Source organism: Amia ocellicauda, chromosome 8 (genome assembly GCF_036373705.1).
Source record: "Amia ocellicauda isolate fAmiCal2 chromosome 8, fAmiCal2.hap1, whole genome shotgun sequence".
Classification (NCBI taxonomy): Eukaryota; Metazoa; Chordata; class Actinopteri; order Amiiformes; family Amiidae; genus Amia; species Amia ocellicauda.
The window spans coordinates 42764756-42786687 of NC_089857.1; the positions used below are offsets into that span (position 1 = coordinate 42764756).

Genomic DNA, 21932 nt, shown 5'->3' on the forward strand with positions numbered 1-21932 from the left:
ACACTGTCTGTGCGCTACAGCACGCAGTCAGCCCGGCTCTACTTGCGCGACGTGCCTGGAGACAGGGATGCTCTGGGTCTTTAATTTTAGTTGTAAGGACACACATTACAAGTTGTCTCCTTGTGCAGCAATGCATCCCGTCCAGTGCTGCGTATACACCAGTCATACAGCGGAACCGTCACACTGTGGAGCAGCGACGCCAGCAGGCTGACCAGAGCGCACTTGCGTTGATCTGGAATTGCGCACTGAGTGAAATATCACATTTTATTCCAGGAGTGCATCAACAGGACTTAAGTTACTCCATAGCAAAGTAATACTTGTTATACTTATTTGTTTTCTCCTCTGCGACGGACAAAAACGTACATAAATGTCATATAAAACGTGCTTCCTCTATATAGACTACACTTAGGGTTGTATTATTGGACCTTGATGTGTCATTTATTTATTTACACGAACTGAAGCGGACAGAGCCAATCAATCAATAACTGTCATAATGGAAACTGGGTTAGCGGTGCAGCGCGGTGCGGGATGCGGTGCAAAAGTGCTCCCTTGTACGGCTGCGCACCAGCTGCGGCGCCCTGCATGTAACACATGTAAGACAATAATCTCACTTCTCAAACAAAAAATAGTAATGCTATTCAATTCATGTCTCGAAATGCAAAAGGTCTGGTGTGAGGCCTGCAAAGTTCACCGAGGGCTCAACACTGACCTACATAGAGACAGACAGTCCATTTGTGGTTTAAAATGCATTTTTTACCCCCGAAAAATATTTATTTAAAACAAATCCATTCCTGGGGTTTTGAGTGAAGCAAGCTTTTTTTCTTTTTTAAATAAACCTCCCTTGGGTGGTGTCAGGAGTGGTCTAGCAACAGGTCAAGTGAGGCCTAGCAATGTTGACGGAGTACATGAAGCAAAGGTTACAGCCGTTGTAATTGTGGAAAAGCACACCTAAACCAAGAATGTCCCCACAGCAAATCTCACCCAGATCTGAATGCTGGCATGACACCATTGTCCTACTGATTTGCACACAACTCATCCAGGTACTTGGCCATTGATGCACATCCTGCAGAATCCCTCCGTCTCTGTCTGCAGTCGGGTCAGGAGGGCTGGTTATCTAGGGGAGGTTCTGGTCGTACACTGGTGTGGGTGCTGGTGTGTTAGTACCGTCTGGTAAATCGATTCACTCTACGATACTACAACTTGCGTGATAAAAATGACCAACAAGAGATTTAAATAAATACTATTTATTTAAAATATTGCATGTCGTGGTTTTAAAGTTTCTTTGCTCCACTAAAATTAATAATGCTAAAACTGGAGCAGATACCACTTAATTCTAACTGAATACAAGGAGGTGTCTGGTTCACAGCCTGACAGACTTGAGGACAAACAAAAAGATGCTGGAATTAACTGACAGACATACAGATGCACGACAATTACGCAGACAGGCCCCTCTTTCAGATCAGAACATACATACATCTCAGTTATAGTTATCATGAAACACATGCCTTCCTTACAATACTGTAGAGATTTAAAATGCAAAACAAAAAAAGCACCGATTGCACTCTGCTCTTTCTGAATGTCATGATTACACGTGAAAAGAAATATTCTAAAATAGTTTTGGGTGTCGGGGGGGGTTGTTCCCTAAGACGCGGCTCACACCAGCAGTGACAGGATGACAAGCAGCTCCAGAGCTCGGTCCGAGTCGGTCCCACATGCTGCCGCAGTGACGCTCCTGCGCGGCTCATGCAAGAACCGCTACACCCGGAGCTTGTCCGCCTGCGTCAGGACGACCTTCAGCACAGGCATGAAGGCCGAGGTCTCGCTGAAGTTGCTGTTGCGGACGATGTGGGTGTGGATGTTCAGCCCCTCCATGTAGCTGCGGGTCTCGACGCTGCGAGCGATGTTGTGCAGGCCAGCGACGATGGCCGGCGAGAGCTGCAACAACACAACACGGCACCCGGTCAGACAACTCAGTCACAGAAACTAATGACAGGGAAAAGCAAACACAAAACAACCCCTCACACCCTCTGCCTCGCCTTGTGTGCTCCACACACAGTGATACAGATAAAGAGACTGCAATGGCAGGCAATCGGTATCTTCACGTCAGAAACACTCTTAAGCTTGTGTAACGGGGCTCATTCATGTGATAATGAGCACGTTACAAAGTGACATAACCCTTCAGTAAAAGTAGTACAGTTTTGAGTCTCCCGCAGTGGGAGGCCCGGCCTTTTAGTGTAGAGGACTTAACGCTGTACTGCGCTGGAGCTGCTGCGGTGCGGAGCGGTGCGCAGTTCGAATCCCGGGCAGGGAGCTCCGACCCGCATCGGCTACACTTGACTTCAATCAGTGCCTTCTAATATTATAAATTTTAACGCGATACAAATATCAGTATAATTGGAATATCTACAATATCATGTTTCTTGGCCATGCTTCTTCCCTCAGATGGAAATCTCAGCGTCCACAGGAAAGGCAGCTGAGCTTTCAGAACCACTTCCTGCTCCAGATACTGTCATAACACATCGAGTTACAATTGATCGTTGCTTTGCGCAGCACATCAACGGCAGATACAAATAAATACACTATAATCATGATTTATTAATAAAAGTCACCCATGCAAGATCACGTTCTGCCCGATGATTTGCCCCTCAAACGTTAAAAAGCACTCTCTGGACGGCTCGAGCAAACACACAATGCTGCCCGACACAGACACACAATCGCCACGTTCTCCTTCTGTCACAGAGTAAATTATTCAGTTGGCTGTCGGCGAACCCGTGAGACGTGGCCCAGAGCCTGGCTCAGCGCAGGGCGGCCTCACGGCCCTCGTCTCGAGCAGGACACTCACCGTCTGGTCGCGAAGCTTATCGTACAGAGACTCCAGGCGCTTGTTCGCGTCGTCCAGTTTTCTCCTGGTTTGCTGCAAAGACACACAACACCAGTGTTACAACGTCCGGCTGCAGTAAAACAATGCTAATTAAGATCTTTAAAAATGCATCACTGACGAGAAAGCTCTCTGGAAGGATCTAATGTCGGTTACCTTGTGTCATACACTGCTGTCACTGTTACACCAAGACACCTGTGTCACTGTCATACACCGGTGTCACTATTACACCGAGACACCCGTGTCACAGTCATACACTGGTGTCACTGTCACACCGAGACACCTGTGTCACTGTCATACACTGGTGTCACTATTACACCGAGACACCCGTGTCACAGTCATACACTGGTGTCACTATTACACCGAGACACCCGTGTCACTGTCATACACTGGTGTCACTGTCACACCGAGACACCCGTGTCACTGTCATACACTGGTGTCACTATTACACCGAGACACCCGTGTCACTGTCATACACTGGTGTCACTGTCACACCGAGACACCCGTGTCACTGTCATACACTGGTGTCACTGTCACACCGAGACACCCGTGTCACAGTCATACACTGGTGTCACTATTACACCGAGACACCCGTGTCACAGTCATACACCGGTGTTACTGTCATACGGAGACACCTGTGTCACTGTCATACACTGGTGTCACTATTACACCGAGACACCCGTGTCACTGTCATACACCGGTGTCACTATTACACCGAGACACCCGTGTCACAGTCATGCACTGGTGTCACTATTACACCGAGACACCTGTGTCACTGTCATACACTGGTGTCACTATTACACCGAGACACCCGTGTCACAGTCATACACCGGTGTTACTGTCATACGGAGACACCTGTGTCACTGTCATACACTGGTGTCACTATTACACCGAGACACCCGTGTCACTGTCATACACTGGTGTCACTATTACACCGAGACACCCGTGTCACTGTCATACACTGGTGTCACTATTACACAGAGACACCCGTGTCACTGTCATACACTGGTGTCACTGTTACACCGAGACACCCGTGTCACTGTCATACACTGGTGTCACTGTTACACCGAGACACCCGTGTCACTGTCATACACTGGTGTCACTGTTACACCGAGACACCCGTGTCACTGTCATACACTGGTGTCACTGTCACACCGAGATACTTGGGCTCAGATCTCTAAACATAAGAGGTCTCACCGGGTCCACAGCTGCTGTCATGCACCTCTGGATGAGACCCTCAAAGGTGGTCTTCAGGATGAGGTGTTCGTCAGGAATGGGTTTTTTGGTAATTTTCTCCGCAGGTATCGACTGCATGGGCTGTGTGAGAAAACAAGGAGTCACAAATACAGACACTTATTGATTGACGCAAGAACTGCTGTTATAGAGGGTTCGTCTTTCCTGACAATTATGTCTAAAAGACAAACCGCGGAGCTCGTTCAAAAGACTAGAAGCTGTGAGTCTCGAGTGGTCACCTGTATGATGTCCCCAATGGGGGCCCCGGGTGCCCCCTCCACACTGAGCCGGGGGCCCGAGGGCTGCATGGGTGGCTGGGCCAGGGGCTGCTGCTGCTGCTGCTGCTGGAGGCCAGGGTAGGGGCCCTGCATGCCCGGCTGCCCCGCGGGGATTTGCTGGGGCTGGAAGGCAGGGGTGTGGGAGGGCGGCTGGGCCTGGGGGTCTCCCAGAGGGGTCATTATAGGAGCCATGATGGGAGCAGGAGGAGTGTAGTGGTCTGGGACCTGCAACACAAATAACAAAATACCCGGTAATACCCCAGGGAGAGTGCGCTGATGGCTGTGCCCAGCTCCAGCATAGACTCCATGACAGTGTCTGAACTCGCCAATGTCAGGGCGAGGTTTTAAAACAATGGTCTTACCTTCTTCTTCTTTGGCACACGGCTCAGACTCGGAGGATCGTTCCATCCGTTCTGCGGCCCTGAGCAGAGAGAGAAGAGGTGTGAGAAACGTAAAAATCGATGACAGACACTATCGACTGCATTAGGACAGTCCTCTGAAGAGCAGCCCACTTGAGAACCGTCTGTGAGCGAGTGACCAAGACCAACTGATGGAAACGTCAAGCATTTGATCGGTTGCAATGTTCCTGACTTATCAAGAGTCCCGGGCCTGTCCATCCACTCGGATCTCCATCACAGCGCCTGACCTAGTTTCCTCCCCAGTGAATGCAGTGGAAACACGCCACCCTGCTCTGGACTGGAGAGATATCTAGGTCGGCCACTGCACTGTGGATTTAATTTTAATCCAGTGATTTCTTTTCATTTCCACGGTCCCTTCAGAGTCCAACCCAGGACAGGACCAGAACCTCTCAATGCAATACAGTAACAACATAGAATCAAATCAATTAAATCTTGATTTAGTAACAGGAGTCTACGTTATACCCATTAGAGGAAATGCCATCATTGATACACGATCAGGGTGTTATTGTACCAACAGTATCCGGTACTTTCAAGACCATTCCAGCTGTGATTAATTAGATTGTATTGGCAGGGCTGCCGATTGTCTTAATTTGATTGAATCAGTTTGGGATTTCAGGGATTATTTCAGTAAAACCGCTTCCAATTCACCTTCAGGATAACAGACTGCATCTTGTTCATTAGCTCCCCCTGGAAATGAAATACAATTAAACATGTTCTAACACAAAGATCTCATCTAACTTGTGTCCATTTTTTGGGCCGACATGGACTATACAGACCTCAGATGCTTAAAGAAATGCACCTTTATCTAGGAAACATCGAACTTTATGAGCAGACGAAATACAGCGCAGATTTAGAGTAACGTCTGCCTTAATCTCTAGTTTAAATGTAGTGCTTTATTTCAAGTTTATATGTGGTAAAATGGTTTTTCTTTTTAATACTTCTGTTTTTCCTGTATTTGAGCCCGATTTCCCAGCTTGTTTACTCACGAGTAAGACCAGCGGTTGTAATACAATTTCACATTTAACTTCTAAAATCAAGATAACTTTTCCAAATATCTGGTGTGAATGTCTAAGCTGTAAGTCTGTTACAGATTACTTGCTCACTTTGGCAAGTCGGGCCCAGAGAGTTCAATACAGGTCACAACCTGGCATTTCCATTTAACGTGCTTAAACTGAACCTGTAAAACAGCAAAACCGTGAAAACTAAACCGAAGGTAGCAGTGCCCCAACCATCTCCAAGCACGTGTGTGAGTTTAATTAAAGACTAATCCCAACAACACAAACACCAACACTGTCTTCCATCAAGGCTGGACACAATATATATTTATATATAATAAGTAAAATCATTGTCAGTGACAGGACAACTCTGCAGTTTCGATATCCTGCCGCAAACCCGGGTCTGACTTTCCACTGCAAACACAGACACGAAGACAAGACTCCCTCAATATAGGTTTGTAAATATATATGGTAAACATTTCCAAAACCCTTCATCAGATGTGGAGATCCTTGACTTGTGATTGTACCTTTCTTTCTAAACTGTACTGTTAATGTCACTCTCTGTGTATGAGGGTATAATATTATAAACACAGGCCTGCACACTGATTATAGCTGCTCTGTCACTTTGAGGCGTCTGAACGGATGAATATACCATCAGCGGTGCCACACCTGCAGATCTGTTCTCCGAGGGGAGGCCGGGCAGAGTACCTGTGTTTCCGGTCGGCGGAGGCAGAGGGTAGGAGGAGGCTGGAGCGCCCGGACCGCCATGCTGGGAGGAGGCTCCAGGAGACAGAGGAGGACAGAAGGGGGACACGGGAGACAGGGGGTCCCCGGACGAGCCCCGAGGATGCCCCGGGTACTGGGGCCCGGAGGAGACAGGCGGCAGGGAGTGAGAGGGATGCATGTAGTGAGGAGGATAGGGGGCAGAGGAGGAAGAGGAGGAGGAGAAAGGGGGAGGCGGAACAGTGTGGTGCTGAGGCTGATAGATCGCTGGGCCTCCCGCTCCAGCAGGGTACTGCGGGGCCTGGGGGTAGGCTACAGCCATAAAGAGAAGAGAGAGAGTTAGTGAGAGCTGCCCGTCGGGGTCCGGTCTCCTGGGCGGTCATGCTTCATGCAGAGCAACTACAGGGTTACAGCAGCTTGGAAGACATGCTCTCGACACGGCTGGTTAGTGAAGTTGCATTGCACGCAAGGACAGAGTTTGCATCGTTATTATAGTTTTTATAACCGAGCCACAGCAGGGAGAGTGCCGCTCCTTTGCACACGACACACAGAAGACACCCCGGGGCTCTGGACTCTCGTAGCCCACCTCCAGAGTCTAGCACATCGCTGGCCAGTAATAAGTCTTCTCCTTGGTCCTCTACAGCTCTCCCTGCACTACAGCCTTGCAGAGGATGTTGGGGGCAATTAAAGGGCTTCTTCTTTTCTCCTTGGTCTCTCACTCTCTTGCTCTCTCAGACAAGAAGCTCCACAGAACTCACTGCACTAAAACACTCAAGACTTTATGGGTGCTCTTGGGAGAAAACACCCCACTTCCCCTTTCTTACACCGTGGAGTCCTGCACCCTGTGGCCCTCGGCTCTGTGCACCACTTACTCTGCGGGTACCCCGGCCGTGCGCTGCTCTGGTACATGTACCCGGGAGTGGGGGACGTTGGGACGCTGGGGTTGGCCTGGCCGGGCATCAGGAAGCCGGGCGGTGGGGGCTGCTCGGGCTGAGGGAGAAAACGGAAAAGGGGTCTCAGTCACAGGGCACAAGAACGCAGCCTGCTCCCCCCCCCCCCCACCTCCTCAGGTCATCCTGATGTCAGCACTGAAGGCCCAGCGTGTCACTGTCATTGGCTGCTACCTTACACGTTATACATATTCAGACCAACAGACAAACCATCAGCACATCAGTATTTGATTTACAAATTAAAAGCCTCACAAGGGACGTTTTACTTTTAGTGCGACTGATTTCTGAATTTAAAAGTTCGTTGAATGCCCCCAAACTGGTTCTTCTGCAGAGGTGCATCCATTTAACTGGCAGAGGGATGTCTGGGATGATAACTTAATTAACTGGTATGAATCACACACAGCCCCCCCGTCTCAACACCTGCACTGGGAAACTGAAATGGTTTTCAACTCTCATTCCGATCATGTGACCCACTGGTACATCCAGACCCAAACAGAGGACAACCGAAGACAGATGTTTTCACTCTGACTCAGCTCAGATAGTTCTCTCAGGTCAGAGGTCAATTAGGAGATGTCTGGTATCGTCCTCCACAGTTTGCACTCAGCACTGAATCCATGCTACTGCTGGACACCGCAGTGAGGAGATCATTCAGAGATCACTGCGAAGCAACCATGTCTGAGCTGGGCGCTGTATGCGTGACAGGGCTGACCTCTGCCTAATGCCACACCTCTGAAGCGCTACAGTCATGGTCTGAACAGAGCCGGGGGGGGGGGGCACACAGAGAGCAGCCTGGTGTCCTGGGCCCGGGAGAGGGGAGGCGGAGGAAAGGGCAAGGGCGAGCAGGGGTGCCGGAAGCTCACAATAGGAGCCTCTCGGGACAGTTTGGCCGAGGGGACGGCATTCAGATTCCCCTGCGGCTCAATTAGAGGAATATACCACACCAGCAAGAGCTCACGGTGCACGTGTGTGTGTGTGTGTGTGTGACATCACAGCTTCCTTCCTTCCAAACAAAACCAAATTTTACTGTGCATATACCATGGTACAGCACACAGCAGACTGTAGAGGAAAGCAAAGTGAGATCAGCCATGGTCAAACACAGAGGCAAGGTGTTGTAAACCAAAGGAAATCATTTTGACTGGGATAACTGCCAAATTAAAAGCGTACATAACTTACAAATGCCCGCGTTATCATAAAAAATAATAGACGTGCAGCTGTGCAGGAGGTCAAGTGTCAGGAATAGATGCCATGACATTAATGAGATAATTAATCAATTAAAGACAACATACACATGTTCAGTGAGTGAGACAGGAACAATAAACAGATATGCCAAATTAGGGACACAGTTTAATTTAAATAAATATCAAAATGCAGAGAATGAGACTTCATCACGCTGCCAGCGTCAGCAACCCGGAGCGACGGCCGGCTCCCTGTACGTGGCTACGGTCAGCATGCCGAGACTCGGTGCTGGTGTGGTGGGGGGTCCTGGGGGGTGCTGGGGGGTGTTGGGGGGTGCTAGGTGTAAGCGTGGGAAAGCTGAGGAGTGGAAGTCTATACCTGGGAGTCTGAGGAAGAGGCTACCGGAGGGATAGTTGGAAGAGCAGTGGGAGTTTGGTTACTCCAGGAAGTGACAGTAGATGCAGGTCTAACCTGAATTAAACAGAGACAAACACCAATGATGGAGGGGGCGGTGGGGAAGAATAGAGTTGAATTCAATTGAACTGTGGAAAAATCAAAACATGCATCAGGCAGGACTGGAGATCAATCCCCGCAGGAATCCAAGAACCGTGCAAATCTTTCTCGCTATCGAAACACCAAAAGAGTCTCCTTTGCCGTTTCCAAGTGGGAACGGGTTCACCTTCTGGGAGGAGAGAGAGGAACATTACAAAAAGACTCATGAAAGCCGAAGAAGTGGAGTTCATTTGTTCTGTAAACGCAAGTGGAGAACTGCCGTGAACCGAAATACGGACAGCAGAGTCTGAAAAGCATCGGACAAACTGTCAAATGTCCATTACAGGGCTGTCGCTTTGAACTGGCGAGATTTTGTTAATCACTCACTACTGTTGGGCACTGACATCTCTGGACGGGTCACAGCATCACGGACAGCAAACAGACGCATCATGACCATTTATGTACCCATTAAAACAACGCAGCGGCAGCAGGTTCTCCCAACTCACCGAGATCAGCACACACCGTACAACACAACCACAGCTGCCACAATAACAGTCACAGAAGGGGAGACTTGGTTTTTATCCACAACTGCATGAACATCTCCAGGTTCTTGCAGAAGGCAGCTTTGTACAAAGCGAAGGCACAGTTGGCTCAGAAGTGAAAAATCGAAGAATCCCCCCCTATTTGAGAGTGCTTTATGCACAGTCAGGTTTCTAGGTCATTATGCGTGTCGTCTGAAAGCCCTTCCGATCTGATAAGAACAGATACTGCGGTTTATTTAGATTTTTTACTTGAAAGCGATGCCGGGCAATGCTGCTTCTCAGTTACAAGACCGAAGCAATGACAGCAACCTCTACTGTCTGGAGAACGGCTAATGTCCTCCAGGAGAGATCCCTTAAGTATAAATAATACCAATAAAGAGATCGAAAAACACAAGCACAGTTCAGGAGGGGGACTTGACTGCCTCTAACGGTACTGTCCCCCGCCAATTGCACATACACAACATACACAGAGTTAAAACAGCTCTGAGACTTGGTGAGCGTCGGGGCGCTGGGGCAGGCGTTACCTGGGCGTAGTACTGCTGTGGTGGCTGCACATCCTGGCTGGGGGTATAGGCGGGCTTGACGGGGGCCCTCTCCCTGGGGGCCGGCTGACGGTCCGAGGGGAAGCCCGGGACCGGCTGCCCCCCTGCCCGCTCCCCCTGTGCTCGGTACAGCCGGTCGCGCAGCTGCACCACCGCGGCCTGTGGGGGAGGAAGGAAGTAGAGATGGCTTAGTGTCCGCACACCTACACGCTAAATATGCAAAAAAAAAAAAAAAAAAAAAAAAAAACACACGCTTCTCACACGCTTCCTCGGAGGCGGGCCGCAGACCCGTACCTGGTTGGTGTTGCTGGGCAGGTAGGCGAGGGCCGTGGCCAGGCTGCCCTGGGCGGCCAGCAGACCGGCGTACTGACTCATCCTCTCCGCCAGCAGAGCGCCCATCACCACGGAGCTCGCCCCCCGGGACTGCTCCACCGCCCGCTGCACCACCATCACCTTCTCCACCAGGTCCTGCGGGAGAGAGAGAGGGGACACGGTCACACGTGTGCCAAGACAACCCCACAGTGAACGCTCCAATAACCCGTGAAAGGCAGCCCAGGACACCGGCTGGGACACCGACCTGCAGAGAGAGGGGCGAGTTGCCGTCTCCAGCCTTGGTCCAGCAGGCCACCAGCTTCTCCACGTTGCCGGCGCAGATGTAGCAGAGACACGCCTGCACCTGCAACCCCAGGTCCCCGTCCCCTTCCAGCCGTGAGCCGAGGAGATCTGAAGCACAGACAGGCAGACGGTCAGAGCCCATCGCCGGGAGACACGCTATCGCTCACAACAAGGCACTGTACCCTCCCACACCCCCCTCCCCCTCACACACGGGAGAGTGGTCTCAGAGCCCGCCTCATCACGAGAAGTTCACGGCTGAACTGAAGGCAGTGTAACACGCACCACACAGGGCAGAAAACTCCTCGGGGCGGGCGTATGTCAACACCGCGGCCAGAGCCTCCCTCCAGTTCTGCAGGTCACATGACTCCACGATCTCCCTCCAGTCCTTGGTCACGACTGCGGTGATCAACTGGAATTCAGCAGGGAGACAGAAAAGGTTAAGGTCGTGTAAAAACACTGGATTTTGCCATATATTGACCGATCAAGCTGGTTGGCACAATGCCGACACGTGTCCTCCTCACCCTGGTGATCTTGCTCTGCGTTTTGTCAAAGTAGGTCTTCTGCGTCTTGGCCAGCAGCTCCGGCCCCCCCGCGATGGCCAGGATGATCGCGTCAGCCACGCGGTTGTCGTGGAGGCAGAGGTCGACGGCCCCCTCGAAGTCCCCGGTCAGCAGAGCCTGGGTGATCAGGCCGTCCACGTCTGCGAACACAGAGATGGCACTTCAATGTCAGCAGCCCGCCCAGCACCCCCCGGCCTCCTGAACAGCGCCAGGCATCCGCAGCAATTGGACGACGAGACGCCGCGGCGGGACGGAAACTTGCCTTCGCTGACCGAGAGTTTAAACCGTTCCTTGACAGCAGGAGCGCTCTCTCCCAGACTGGTGTCTTCCTCCTCTTCTGCCTGCTCAGCACCAATCAGACAGGGGAAGAACGAGTAAATGAACTGTATCTGGTTTCAACTCTAATATTTAGATAACGTGGAATTAAATTAGTTTCTCCACCCTCCAGTGATTACTCAACGGATGCAGCCCTAAGAGGACACCCTTTTGCTCGGTGCAAAACATTTTTCAGGAGACCAAAACACACACACTTCTCCCATATTGCGTTATGATTACAGATTTAAATTAATGGCTTTATGTTTCTCCTGCAGTGAGTAATTGATGACCATGCTGTTGAGCCAAACTAAACTGGAGAGTGAAAAGGCAAAAACCACCCTGATGTCAAAGCTGAGCTCCGAGGTGCACAAACACATCGCATCCGCATCGATTTAAAAGCCGTTTACATTGGAGCCCAATTGCCTGAGGCCGGTTTCATTTCAGCACACGAACAAGGGTCTGTGCGCTCTCAGGCAGGGTTTGGAAAATGGGAACTGGAGCTCAGCTTTTGGCAACAGATCAATCATCCTGATATTGTCCGAACTTCCAAGATTTGAGAGAAAAAGAAAAAACAACAAGATGAGAAGGAGAGGGAGGGCGAAGGTGGGAGTACCTCGTCTAAGCCGAGCTCATCAGTGGCAGCAGCGGCGGTCGGGAGGCCATCGGCATCGGGGCCCGCCGGCTCAGACTCACACACAGGCTGCTCACACACGGGGGGCCGGGCGAGAGGAGAGACACACATTCACACAGGATTCGTCAGTGGAGGGAGAGTCACAATTACCACAAATCACCAAGCGCCATTAGTCATTGACACCCCATTCATTAGCAAAACCTCCGACATATCGATCAGGCATGATGGGTACGTGTGTACTATACTGGCAAAGTCAACAGGACAACCCCCGCCCCCAACGTTCAAAGCACTGTGTCAAAGCAGGGGGTCCAGTGTGCAAGCGTTTAATTTATTTGAAGCTATGAAATGGGTCGACAGCGACCGCGCGGCACGCAGTGTGGAAAGTGTTGCAGTTTTGACTCCGTTTGTCCCCGATGCATTTGAGAAATATAGTGCACACGTGGAAACAATTTAGTCCCCTCTCACACACACACACACAGAGAGACACAGGATAAGAGGAGAGGAGAGGTTACGAAGGAGGAAGGAAAATTGCAGGATGTGGCGTTGCTTTCGAGCACTCACCTCCTTAGGCGGGACACTGCCCTTCTGCAGAGCCACAGCGATCTGGAACCGGAGCGGAGAAAGACCGTTACAATCCCCCCTCACCGAGAGCCTAAACCAGCTCTAATGGACCAGAAGACCGAAACCACCATACTGGTCAACGAGGAGAGCGTTTGGTTGGACCCCCCCGGCATTAAGAACCTCACGCTGACTAGGATAAAAGAAGCCCACCCTCCTCCCACAAAACACTGAACACAAACCAAACATTGCAGCACTAGGACCGTCATCTTTATGCCTTTAATAAACACTCTCCCTGGAGGCCAAATTCCTACACCATAAAAAAATGAGAACTAAGTCCACACCTATGCAGGGTAAATGACATGTCACACAAACAGACATTACCTTCTGGGCCACCTCTTCTTTCTTGTACCCCAGGAGCTCCAAGTACCTGCCTCGTGGATCGCTCTCAAAGTTGGCCTGAGTCGAGGGGGTTAAGAAAATAAATCAATTTGTCACAATCTGAACAACTGTGGTTGAAGCTGAAAATTTGGGAACATTTAAAATCAGACTGGATAGGGTCCTTGATCACTTAGTTATTAATGGACACCAAACGAGCACGATGGGGCGAATGGCCTCCTCTCGATTGGACCCCTATGTTCTTAATCAAATCGAGAGCTGAAGCTGGCACTCTCGATGCACTACAGGGGATCCGAGTGTCCACTACTCAACGACTATAAAAAAAGCATGCTTTCAATCATTTAACTGACATTTCTTTCATAAACAAACCCCATTCTAAGAGGGTTTGTTCTCGGCAACCGTCCTCGTGTCCCCACATAAAACTGAAATTAAAAGCATCTCCAAACCTTCAAGAAAGACCAGACATTCCTCTCGAAGTCGCTCTGGGAGGCCTCCACTTTGGAGCGGCAGAAGTCCATGAAGCTTCCTGCGGTCATGGCCGACTGCAGCTGATTGGAGCGGTCCAGGAACGCCGTCTCCGTCACAACCTGGCTGACATAGACGATGTGGGGAGTGGGCTGCTGCTGCTGCTGCTGAGGGGCGGCCTTCACGTTCCCGAAGGTCACGAGCTTGCCTCCGAACTGCGAACGGAGAAATACAGATAATAAAGACGACGACTATGACAGCAAAACGGCATACAGTTGCAACCCGAAAACTATCAATTGGAACAATGTTCTTTCACTACGTTTGGTTTTCTTTGTGTTGGTTCTCTCTCTGCCAGGACCAGAGGTCACGAGAGGAGGGAAACTCACAGCAAAGGATGCCCCCACGGGTCTGCGGATCCACTTGGGAGGCTTCTTCAGGGGCATCACGGCGCTCTGCTGGGCCGGGGGCTGGGGCATCTGAAGGGGTGGCAGGGTCTGTCCGGTCCCGAACGGGTCCAGGTTCCCAAACGAGGAGCTGAGCTGCATGCAGGAACAGGAGCAGTTCAGACAACATCATCATCATCATCAGTAGCTGCAAGCCAATACAATGTAGATTTTCTTCCAAGAGAGATTAACCCGAGGAGACAAATGGAAATTGGGTTTCAAGGCATTCAAGACAGAAAACAGGAGACACTTCTTCACACAGAGAGGCGTCACAATCTGAACAAACTCCCTAGCGATGTGGCTGAAGAGACAATTTGGGAACATTCAAAAACAGACTGGACAGGATCCTTGGATCTCTTAGTTATTAATGGACACCAAACACCTGGTCTGCCTCAATCAACAGGATATCAGGGGGAGCAGTTTAAAATCATAAAAGAAAGACCCTAAATAAGTACCAGCCCTTGCAGAAGAAGTGTCCGTGCCCCACAGTCCCCTCAGTGCCTACCTGGTCAGCCTGCTTCTGCCGCTGGCCCTCCGCGCTGCCGCCCATGATGGAGTAGATGCCGATGCGCCCGTCGAAGGCAGCGGCCGAGAGCACGGCGGGGTTCCTGGGGCACCACTGGATGTCGAAGCACCATTGAGTGCTGGTGGGCAACTCGTACAGCACCTGGAGCGGACAGGAAGTGGCGGGTTCAGTAGCCACAGGAAGGGGCGGGATCAGTAGCCAAACATCGATATATATATAGAGATGGTTTTATATTCACAAAGCTGTCCTAGGACTTCTATAAAAAATGTACAGATGTGCATTTAAATATTACCAGGTAAATCCCAACATATCAGGAGTGTATTATAATAACAGAAAGCTGGCTGCCGTGCCAAGAATCCCTTATCACTCTGTCAACTCTCCAGTCCGGCCTGGCCCGACTCGTCCTCCTGGGATCCAGCTCAGACAGGCAGAACGGCTCACCTCTGCAGTGTTGGGGTTCCAGCAGAGGATCCGGTTGTCCTTCCCACAGCTCAGGAGCAGCTCCGGGTCAGCCAGGCTCCAGGCAATGGCCAGAACTCCCCTGCACAACACAGACGCCAGACATACACACACACACACACAGGACAAACGGACGGACAGACAGACGGACAGACATAGACAGACAGACAGCACTGAGTACGAGCACAGCTTGTCGCTCACTGACACAGGCACTTAAACAGGGAATTCGTAGTCATACATATGAAACAAGACACATTATGAAATCCAGTCATTAGTTACAAACTATTACGTGACAAATTATATTAAAAGAACAATTATACAGACAGCACTAAGGGCCCCTAATTTTTAAAGATATCAACCCACAATTTGTAGAATGAAATCTGCCAACACAAAAGGGCTCTGATAGCAGGGAACATACACAGACCTCGGGGCTCATATTGGTGGGGCTGTCTGCGCAAAAAAGACAATTCAATCCAGCTACAAAGTTTTTAAATAGCTGTGCAACTGCATTCTCTCCCACACACACGGCTTCAGCTGGCTCATCGGCCACCCCTGATTAAGCTGTAGCCCCCTAGCCCGTGTCTATCATGCAGGACAGGACAGGGTCCGTACCTCGTGTGGTTCTCCAGGACCTTCAAGGGTGAGGTAGCAAATCTCAGGTCCCACATCTGAATGACCGGCATGCGGTCGTCCTCGGAGGCTAGGACCAGCTGGGTGGCCACCTCGGGGTTCCAGGCCAGGCCGGAGCAATGCATCTGCACACAGGGAGAGGAAGGAGCGCAGATCGTCAACAGGATGGGGAGGATGGAAACGTGCCGGAGGACCGCCAAGGGCCAAATATGGTCATCAGAAATGAATACTTTGTAGGTCGCACATCCGTTTAAGATGTTAACAAATCAGCTGCGATGACATAAGAAAATTATCACCAATTAATCTAGTAATCTAGCGAAGAAACCTCCCGACAGAACCTGGAACCCGCGTTGGGCAGTCGGTCCCTCACGTCGGACCATGCATAGGCGTTCTCTCAAACAGGTGCTAAAGGTTTCCTAAATAAAAGTGTTCGTATTCGACTTACCCTGACAGTTTCACTCCAGAAAAGAGCTTTCGAAAGGACACAGATGAAGTTTATATAAAAATTGTGCTTCTGACAACCAAAGGTTTACATTGCCCAATAGCCTATTTCATGCTGCCTGTAAGGTCAGCAATTAATCAGCTTGTGTGGTTAAAACGGCTCATTAAACCGATACAAGCAGGAGAAAAATATACAGAATACATTAACACCATTACACAGGACAGAAGCTGGGTAACAAATCCCGTGTGGTTCTGAAGTAATAATTACCGACACAAACCACGTTATTAAGAAACCTGCTGTTACTAAATCTTTCCCTAAGACTGGAGAAACAGCTCGGGAAATATCCCATGACTTCATCCAGAGGCTCGAAACACACACGCCCATGAACGACTGAACCAGACCACACCATTGGCTTGTCCCTCTCTGAAGCTCCTGAATCTTGGGCAACTAGGCTACATTAACAGAGTGAAACAAATTCAGTACTTTGGAGCGCCAAGAGAACACGGCCCGATACACTCCAGACACAGGAACGGCAGCCGAGGGTGAAGAAAGCCTGTGCCGAGACGGAGGACTTGTTGGCGATTCCCCAACAATGGTCAGAGATGTGCTCCTACCCGGTTGCTGTGGTCGCTGACTTTGATGATGGGCTCGTTCTTCCTCAGGTCCCACACGGAGGCGCGGCCACTGGGGCACGCTGAGGCCAGGATGTGTTGGACCTGCCGGTTCCACGCCACGCTGCTGATGTCCTCCAGGGGCTGCCAGAACAATCACACAGTCAGTCTCGAGTCGCACACATCACCATCCCCAGCGGGGCCGTGCCGGGCTGCTCCTGGCACCGCGCCCAGGCAGAGGCATGCCAGCACAAGCAGATGACAATTATAAATACAGAGACAGGAGCGAGAAGGATCCGACAGAAGGTGTCACACATTAAATCGTATGTATTTCCCTGGCAGCCACAGGCACACACTCGCTCTCTCCACAGGTGTTGCAAATTAATGGATTATTTAAAAACAGAAGAAAACACACCGTGGATATGGTTACCTGAGATTTTGGTCCTGGTGTCATCGGGTTGCTGAAATTATTCAGGTCCCAGATGTAGATTTCAGACTCGTTGCCTCCGGAGACTACAAGGTTGGTCTGCGGAACAGAAAATCAACACAACTGAAAAACGTTGAGAAGATAATGCAACTTCAAAACCTCTACAGCAGAGCGGGGCCACTCCAGTGCTCGGGGGCCACAGGGCTTCAGGTTTCCATTCCACTTCTGGGTCTCATTTACTCAATTCAAGTGATCTTTAGGCTAAGAGGTGAAGCCACCCATCCTGCTGCTAACTGAAAGGTGCCCATAAAACCTGCAAAAGACCGACCTCGGGGGACTGGACTGGCCCCTACCTTGCAGACAGTGAAGCCAATTGAAAGTCAATCGAATTCAAACACTTGCCCTGAAACTCCCACAGCACGAAGCCGCACGGATTTACCTGGAAGGGGTTGACATCAAGGGCCCGGACGGGGCCGGTGTGCTTGTCGTTCTGGGCGATCATCACGTCGCTGTCCCCGGCAATGATCTTGGCAGCGTCGTACAGAATGACGTTGCCATTCTCCCCGCCCGCAATCAGCACCCCCGAGGGCCGGCCCTGCTCGTCCATCCCATGGGGACCCCACACCAGCTTGTGGTACCTGGTGAGGGGCAAGGACACAGGCTTGACCCCAGAACTGCCGACAAGGAAAGCCAGCCAAGGACACGTTTGCTTGACACGGGCAGATAATAGGGCCAGTTACTAAGTGCGGGAGGAGAGATCCGCCTTGTAGTCTGCAATTTTGCAAAAGATTTCCCTCGAATAAGTGTGTCAATATGTCAAAACGTAAACACAATGCGTCAACAATTAGAGGCTGATTTTCAACAACACAAGTTAACTTTTAACGCACTGCAGGGGAATTGTCTCCAGAAGACAACAGAATGTCATCCCAAAGTGTGGTCGAGCCCAACCTGTGAGGAGAGGAGAAGGTGCCACACGACTTCATGTCCAGCGTGGTGTCAGCCAGGTCCAGCTCGAAGATCTCCAGCGACGCATTGGTACTGAACGTGGCGTCGAGCTGCTGCGCAGACGTACCTGCCAAGGACAGGAATAGGAAGAGTGTTAACGATGCAGCCTGGGAGGAACGACTAGACCGACTCCTCCAGTTAGCGGCACGTGGCCGACCGAGCCAGTTGTACAGCATGTGAGCTTCTCTACGCTCTTGCATCTTCCTTGGCATGTGTAGCGTTAGATGTCAAACTGGGTCATGGTCATGGTTCAGCCTCAACCCCACCCTTAAAATGAACATCTTCTTGTTTTGCTTTACACAACACAAAACAAAGAGAGCCAAGGAAAAAGCTTGTCTTACCGGTGGCCAGATACACTGGGTGGTGCTGCGCTGGGCTCCAGGCCTGTATTGCAGTGCGGTCTATTTCTTTTAGCTTCATCCTGAGAGAGAGAGAGAGAAAAAGCACCGTAGCGTTAACGATTTTCAGAAACACCCACAAACTCAAGACAGTGCTGACATGCCAAGACTTTGAGACCCACAGGGGAAAACAGGACTATTTATTTTAGCTCAGCCACAAACGTATCTGACTGGCTTAAAAGCTTGTTTTGAACTGTTCCTTAAAGCTTATATTGTAGATGGGCAGTACAGTCAAGGCCTACTTTTATGGCCGGAAAAAGCATAAGGCATAAGCTGGAGTGGAGCCAAACCATAGATTTCACCAATCTACAGCCTACAGGTATTTCATAATTATTAACTGCTGAAGACCTTGAAGGTATTTGACTCTATTCAGTAACTGGTGTTTAAGTCTAAGTCTGTCAAATGCTTCTCATCAGGTAACGGTGACACTGTACAGCCAGACTGGTGACAGAGTCCAGTGTTGTTACAATAACCATAGAAGTGCAACAACATCACAACAACTGCTCAGAGTCAATAAACCAACAACACGCCAGTCAGCCAGCATGGATACAATTCCTGAAACCCTTCCCAATATAATAATGTGTAATGATTGTTCACAATAAGTGATTTGTGGATGTATTGAGAGCTCTAGTGCACTTTACTTGCACCCCACCTCCCTGATCTTGTGGGTTAATTGAATTCATGGCCCTGGCGCATGCCTACAGCATTACCACCGACTACAGGGGGCAAAGGTCAACATGTATCCACTTCCACATTGGAAACTGTTACTTCTGCGCTTTTAATGCGAGAGAAAACAATCTGTAAACGGGTTTAGTGACCTAGAGAGGAGACTACAATGCTCAAAATGAGAACAATACGTGATTTAGTTCTTGCATACACGGGTGCAGACAGAAGCACACTCATATACACGCTTCCATCTTAGATTATAATGTTGCAAGTTGTGTGAATCAACTTTCCCAATGCGAACAGCTAGGCGAAACGATGCAGTTTACAATGTTGACATGCATGTTACCAGCCTAAGTAAATATGCAAATAAATTAAAGTCACTGAATCTCGACTGGAAAAATAAAACAAGCGTATAAAACAAAAGCACAGACATAAGACGAAGCAGCAATGGATGCTGAGCACTTCTGCTGTGTGAGGACGGGACGAGGCCTGCGTTTCTCTCCAGGGTACAGTGCTGTGCATGAATGGACGCTGCCCGCTGTCACAGGGCAGCACTAACCAGCGGCTCTTACCTTCACTGCCAGGTGCTGCAGAAAAACAAACAGTATATGGCGATGTATGTGACGCACACAGCCCGTCTCTGCTCCCCGGTCGCTCCTGGCTTTGCTTTATCCCCAGTGTTTCCTGCTCGGCGCCCGGGCGGTTGTCTCTGGTCCCGGTTGCGGGTCCACAACTGCGACTCCGCCGCTTCCACGTCTCTATCAACGTGGCATCTCAAGCCCCGCCCCCGACGCGCAGCACTTCCGGGTCCGGCAGCGACGCCGCAGCTCTGCGCAGGAACCGGGCCGGGCCGGGCCGCACTCGTGTCCCGCCGGTCTCCGGCTTTGTGCGCAGATCCGCACCTTTGAACTCATTACACCACGGGAAAAGTGCAGCTCTGTACAGCAAGACGGAAACATGCGCTACAAAAGAATTGTCTCGTAGCTCTGCGCAGATCTGCAGAATCCCTCCGATCTCATTGGCGGAGCAGTGCAGATATGCGCAGAACAGAGGACACCTGCGCTACACGAACGTCATAAACAAGAACAAGCCTATAGCGGCACGTTTAGCTACAAGCGTCGTCTGACGTCTGTAGATTTAGCGAATCACCCCCTAAAAAAGTTAGTTTAAAAATACTGCGTTTGTGTCGTCACTTCCTCTATTGGAGACAATGAAAAGGCTATCAGATACTTCAAGTCTTACTTGTACTTAGCAAACGAAATCCTTTCTTGTCAGTCTTCCCAGAAACCAAATCCTGGTTCCATTCTGGGACTACAGCATGACACAAATAACCCACCCGTGTCATACGTGACCAAAACATGTGATGTCACATCCGACAACAATATGACATCGGAGACCAAAAATCTCTTATGTGACCACATATCATACGAGACCAAAAAATGTCATACAGGAGCAAAATAGCCTCACCAGAGAAAGTCACATGGGAAGAAAAAGTCATAAAAGACCCCCCTGCAACCCTGTACTGACTCACTGACACACTGTATCCTGTACAATACGTATTTGCTACACTGTGATGTCATCGCTCTTGAGATAGATACACAACTCACAGGTTAAATCACAGGCTGCTGGTTCAGAGCTCATTAGAAAGTCCTAGAGCTTTCATCCGCTGCACCACAGCTCTCTATATCCCAATTCTTCTTTTATTAACACATTTGCAATGTACTTTCTACAGTCGTTTTCCCTAATGAGACCTGCCCCATACCAACAAGTAATATAAAATAATAAATCTTGACATTTTCATAAATTCCCATCTCAGAACTATACATAGCTCATGGATAAGCCAGATACTACTAGTTACTGATGCAATTCTTGGGAACAACTGGGGCAGCAATCGGCAAATCTCTGGTAAAAGGCTAGTAGTAATGGAGGATTGGAGCGGGCAAAGCTACCAAGATGGACCCTGGACTGACTCAGCGGGGCGGAGGAGACCCCTGCGCTCGTGCACAGGACAGAACATACGCAGGTACAGGGATGTGGAGCCCACTGTACTGCATTATAGATACTGGTAGTTGCATTAAATATATATATTCCATATAGTTATATTTATGCATTATTTTGATAGTTGACCAAAAACATGGTCATTACCTGCAAAGCACATTAAGAGAGTTTAAAGGCCTGGGCTTGAGACAACTGAAGGTTTAGCTGGAAAAAGACTAAGCCTGCAGGAGAAACATCCTGAGGCTTGTGTAAATGGAGAGAATTTCTCCACAAAGCAGCTTAGAAATGTAAAGGTCTTCACTTTCAAAGCTGTATTAATTTATGCAGCTACACAGATTAATATTGCTTCCCCCTGCCTTTATTTTCTAGATTTTAAATCTATACATTTTCCCCTGTGAAGATTGCAGCATTCATTTTGTCCAGGCCCCACGTGTTCCAACGGTCCGGTTCCATCAGCCGTTCCCACCCTAAAGAAAACTGACCCTTGTGATCTAATGCAGAGAAAGTAAAGAGCCAGCTTTGATCAGAAATGGCCTTTCACTCAGAAGCACACAAA

The 21932-nt window shown here is 49.9% G+C and overlaps 1 protein-coding gene across 6 annotated transcripts; it reads right to left on the reverse strand.

The window, feature by feature from the left end:
* Nucleotides 1-1228: 1228 nt before the first annotated feature.
* On the reverse strand, nucleotides 1229-20160 carry sec31a (SEC31 homolog A, COPII coat complex component). 6 transcript variants are annotated; one of them, XM_066711524.1, is made up of 29 exons: nucleotides 19951-20160; nucleotides 18656-18735; nucleotides 18258-18381; nucleotides 17749-17947; nucleotides 17313-17408; nucleotides 16886-17026; nucleotides 15812-15954; nucleotides 15182-15281; nucleotides 14720-14881; nucleotides 14158-14310; nucleotides 13753-13986; nucleotides 13292-13366; nucleotides 12911-12952; nucleotides 12332-12418; nucleotides 11666-11744; nucleotides 11365-11543; nucleotides 11126-11252; nucleotides 10806-10951; nucleotides 10523-10696; nucleotides 10211-10387; nucleotides 9031-9123; nucleotides 7399-7516; nucleotides 6512-6838; nucleotides 5457-5495; nucleotides 4752-4810; nucleotides 4351-4614; nucleotides 4076-4195; nucleotides 2843-2914; nucleotides 1229-1935 (listed from the first exon to the last, which is right to left on the reverse strand). In XM_066711524.1, exons 2-29 carry the CDS (start codon nucleotides 18732-18734, stop codon nucleotides 1756-1758), a joined length of 3789 nt encoding a protein of 1262 aa, XP_066567621.1. In that variant the 5' UTR covers nucleotide 18735; nucleotides 19951-20160; the 3' UTR covers nucleotides 1229-1755. The 6 variants fall into 6 exon arrangements, with proteins under 6 accessions (XP_066567621.1, XP_066567620.1, XP_066567624.1 ...); XM_066711523.1 differs by having other exon boundaries at nucleotides 6473-6838; XM_066711527.1 differs by lacking the exon at nucleotides 12332-12418 and having other exon boundaries at nucleotides 6473-6838.
* Between the last annotated feature and the right edge of the window lie 1772 nt (nucleotides 20161-21932).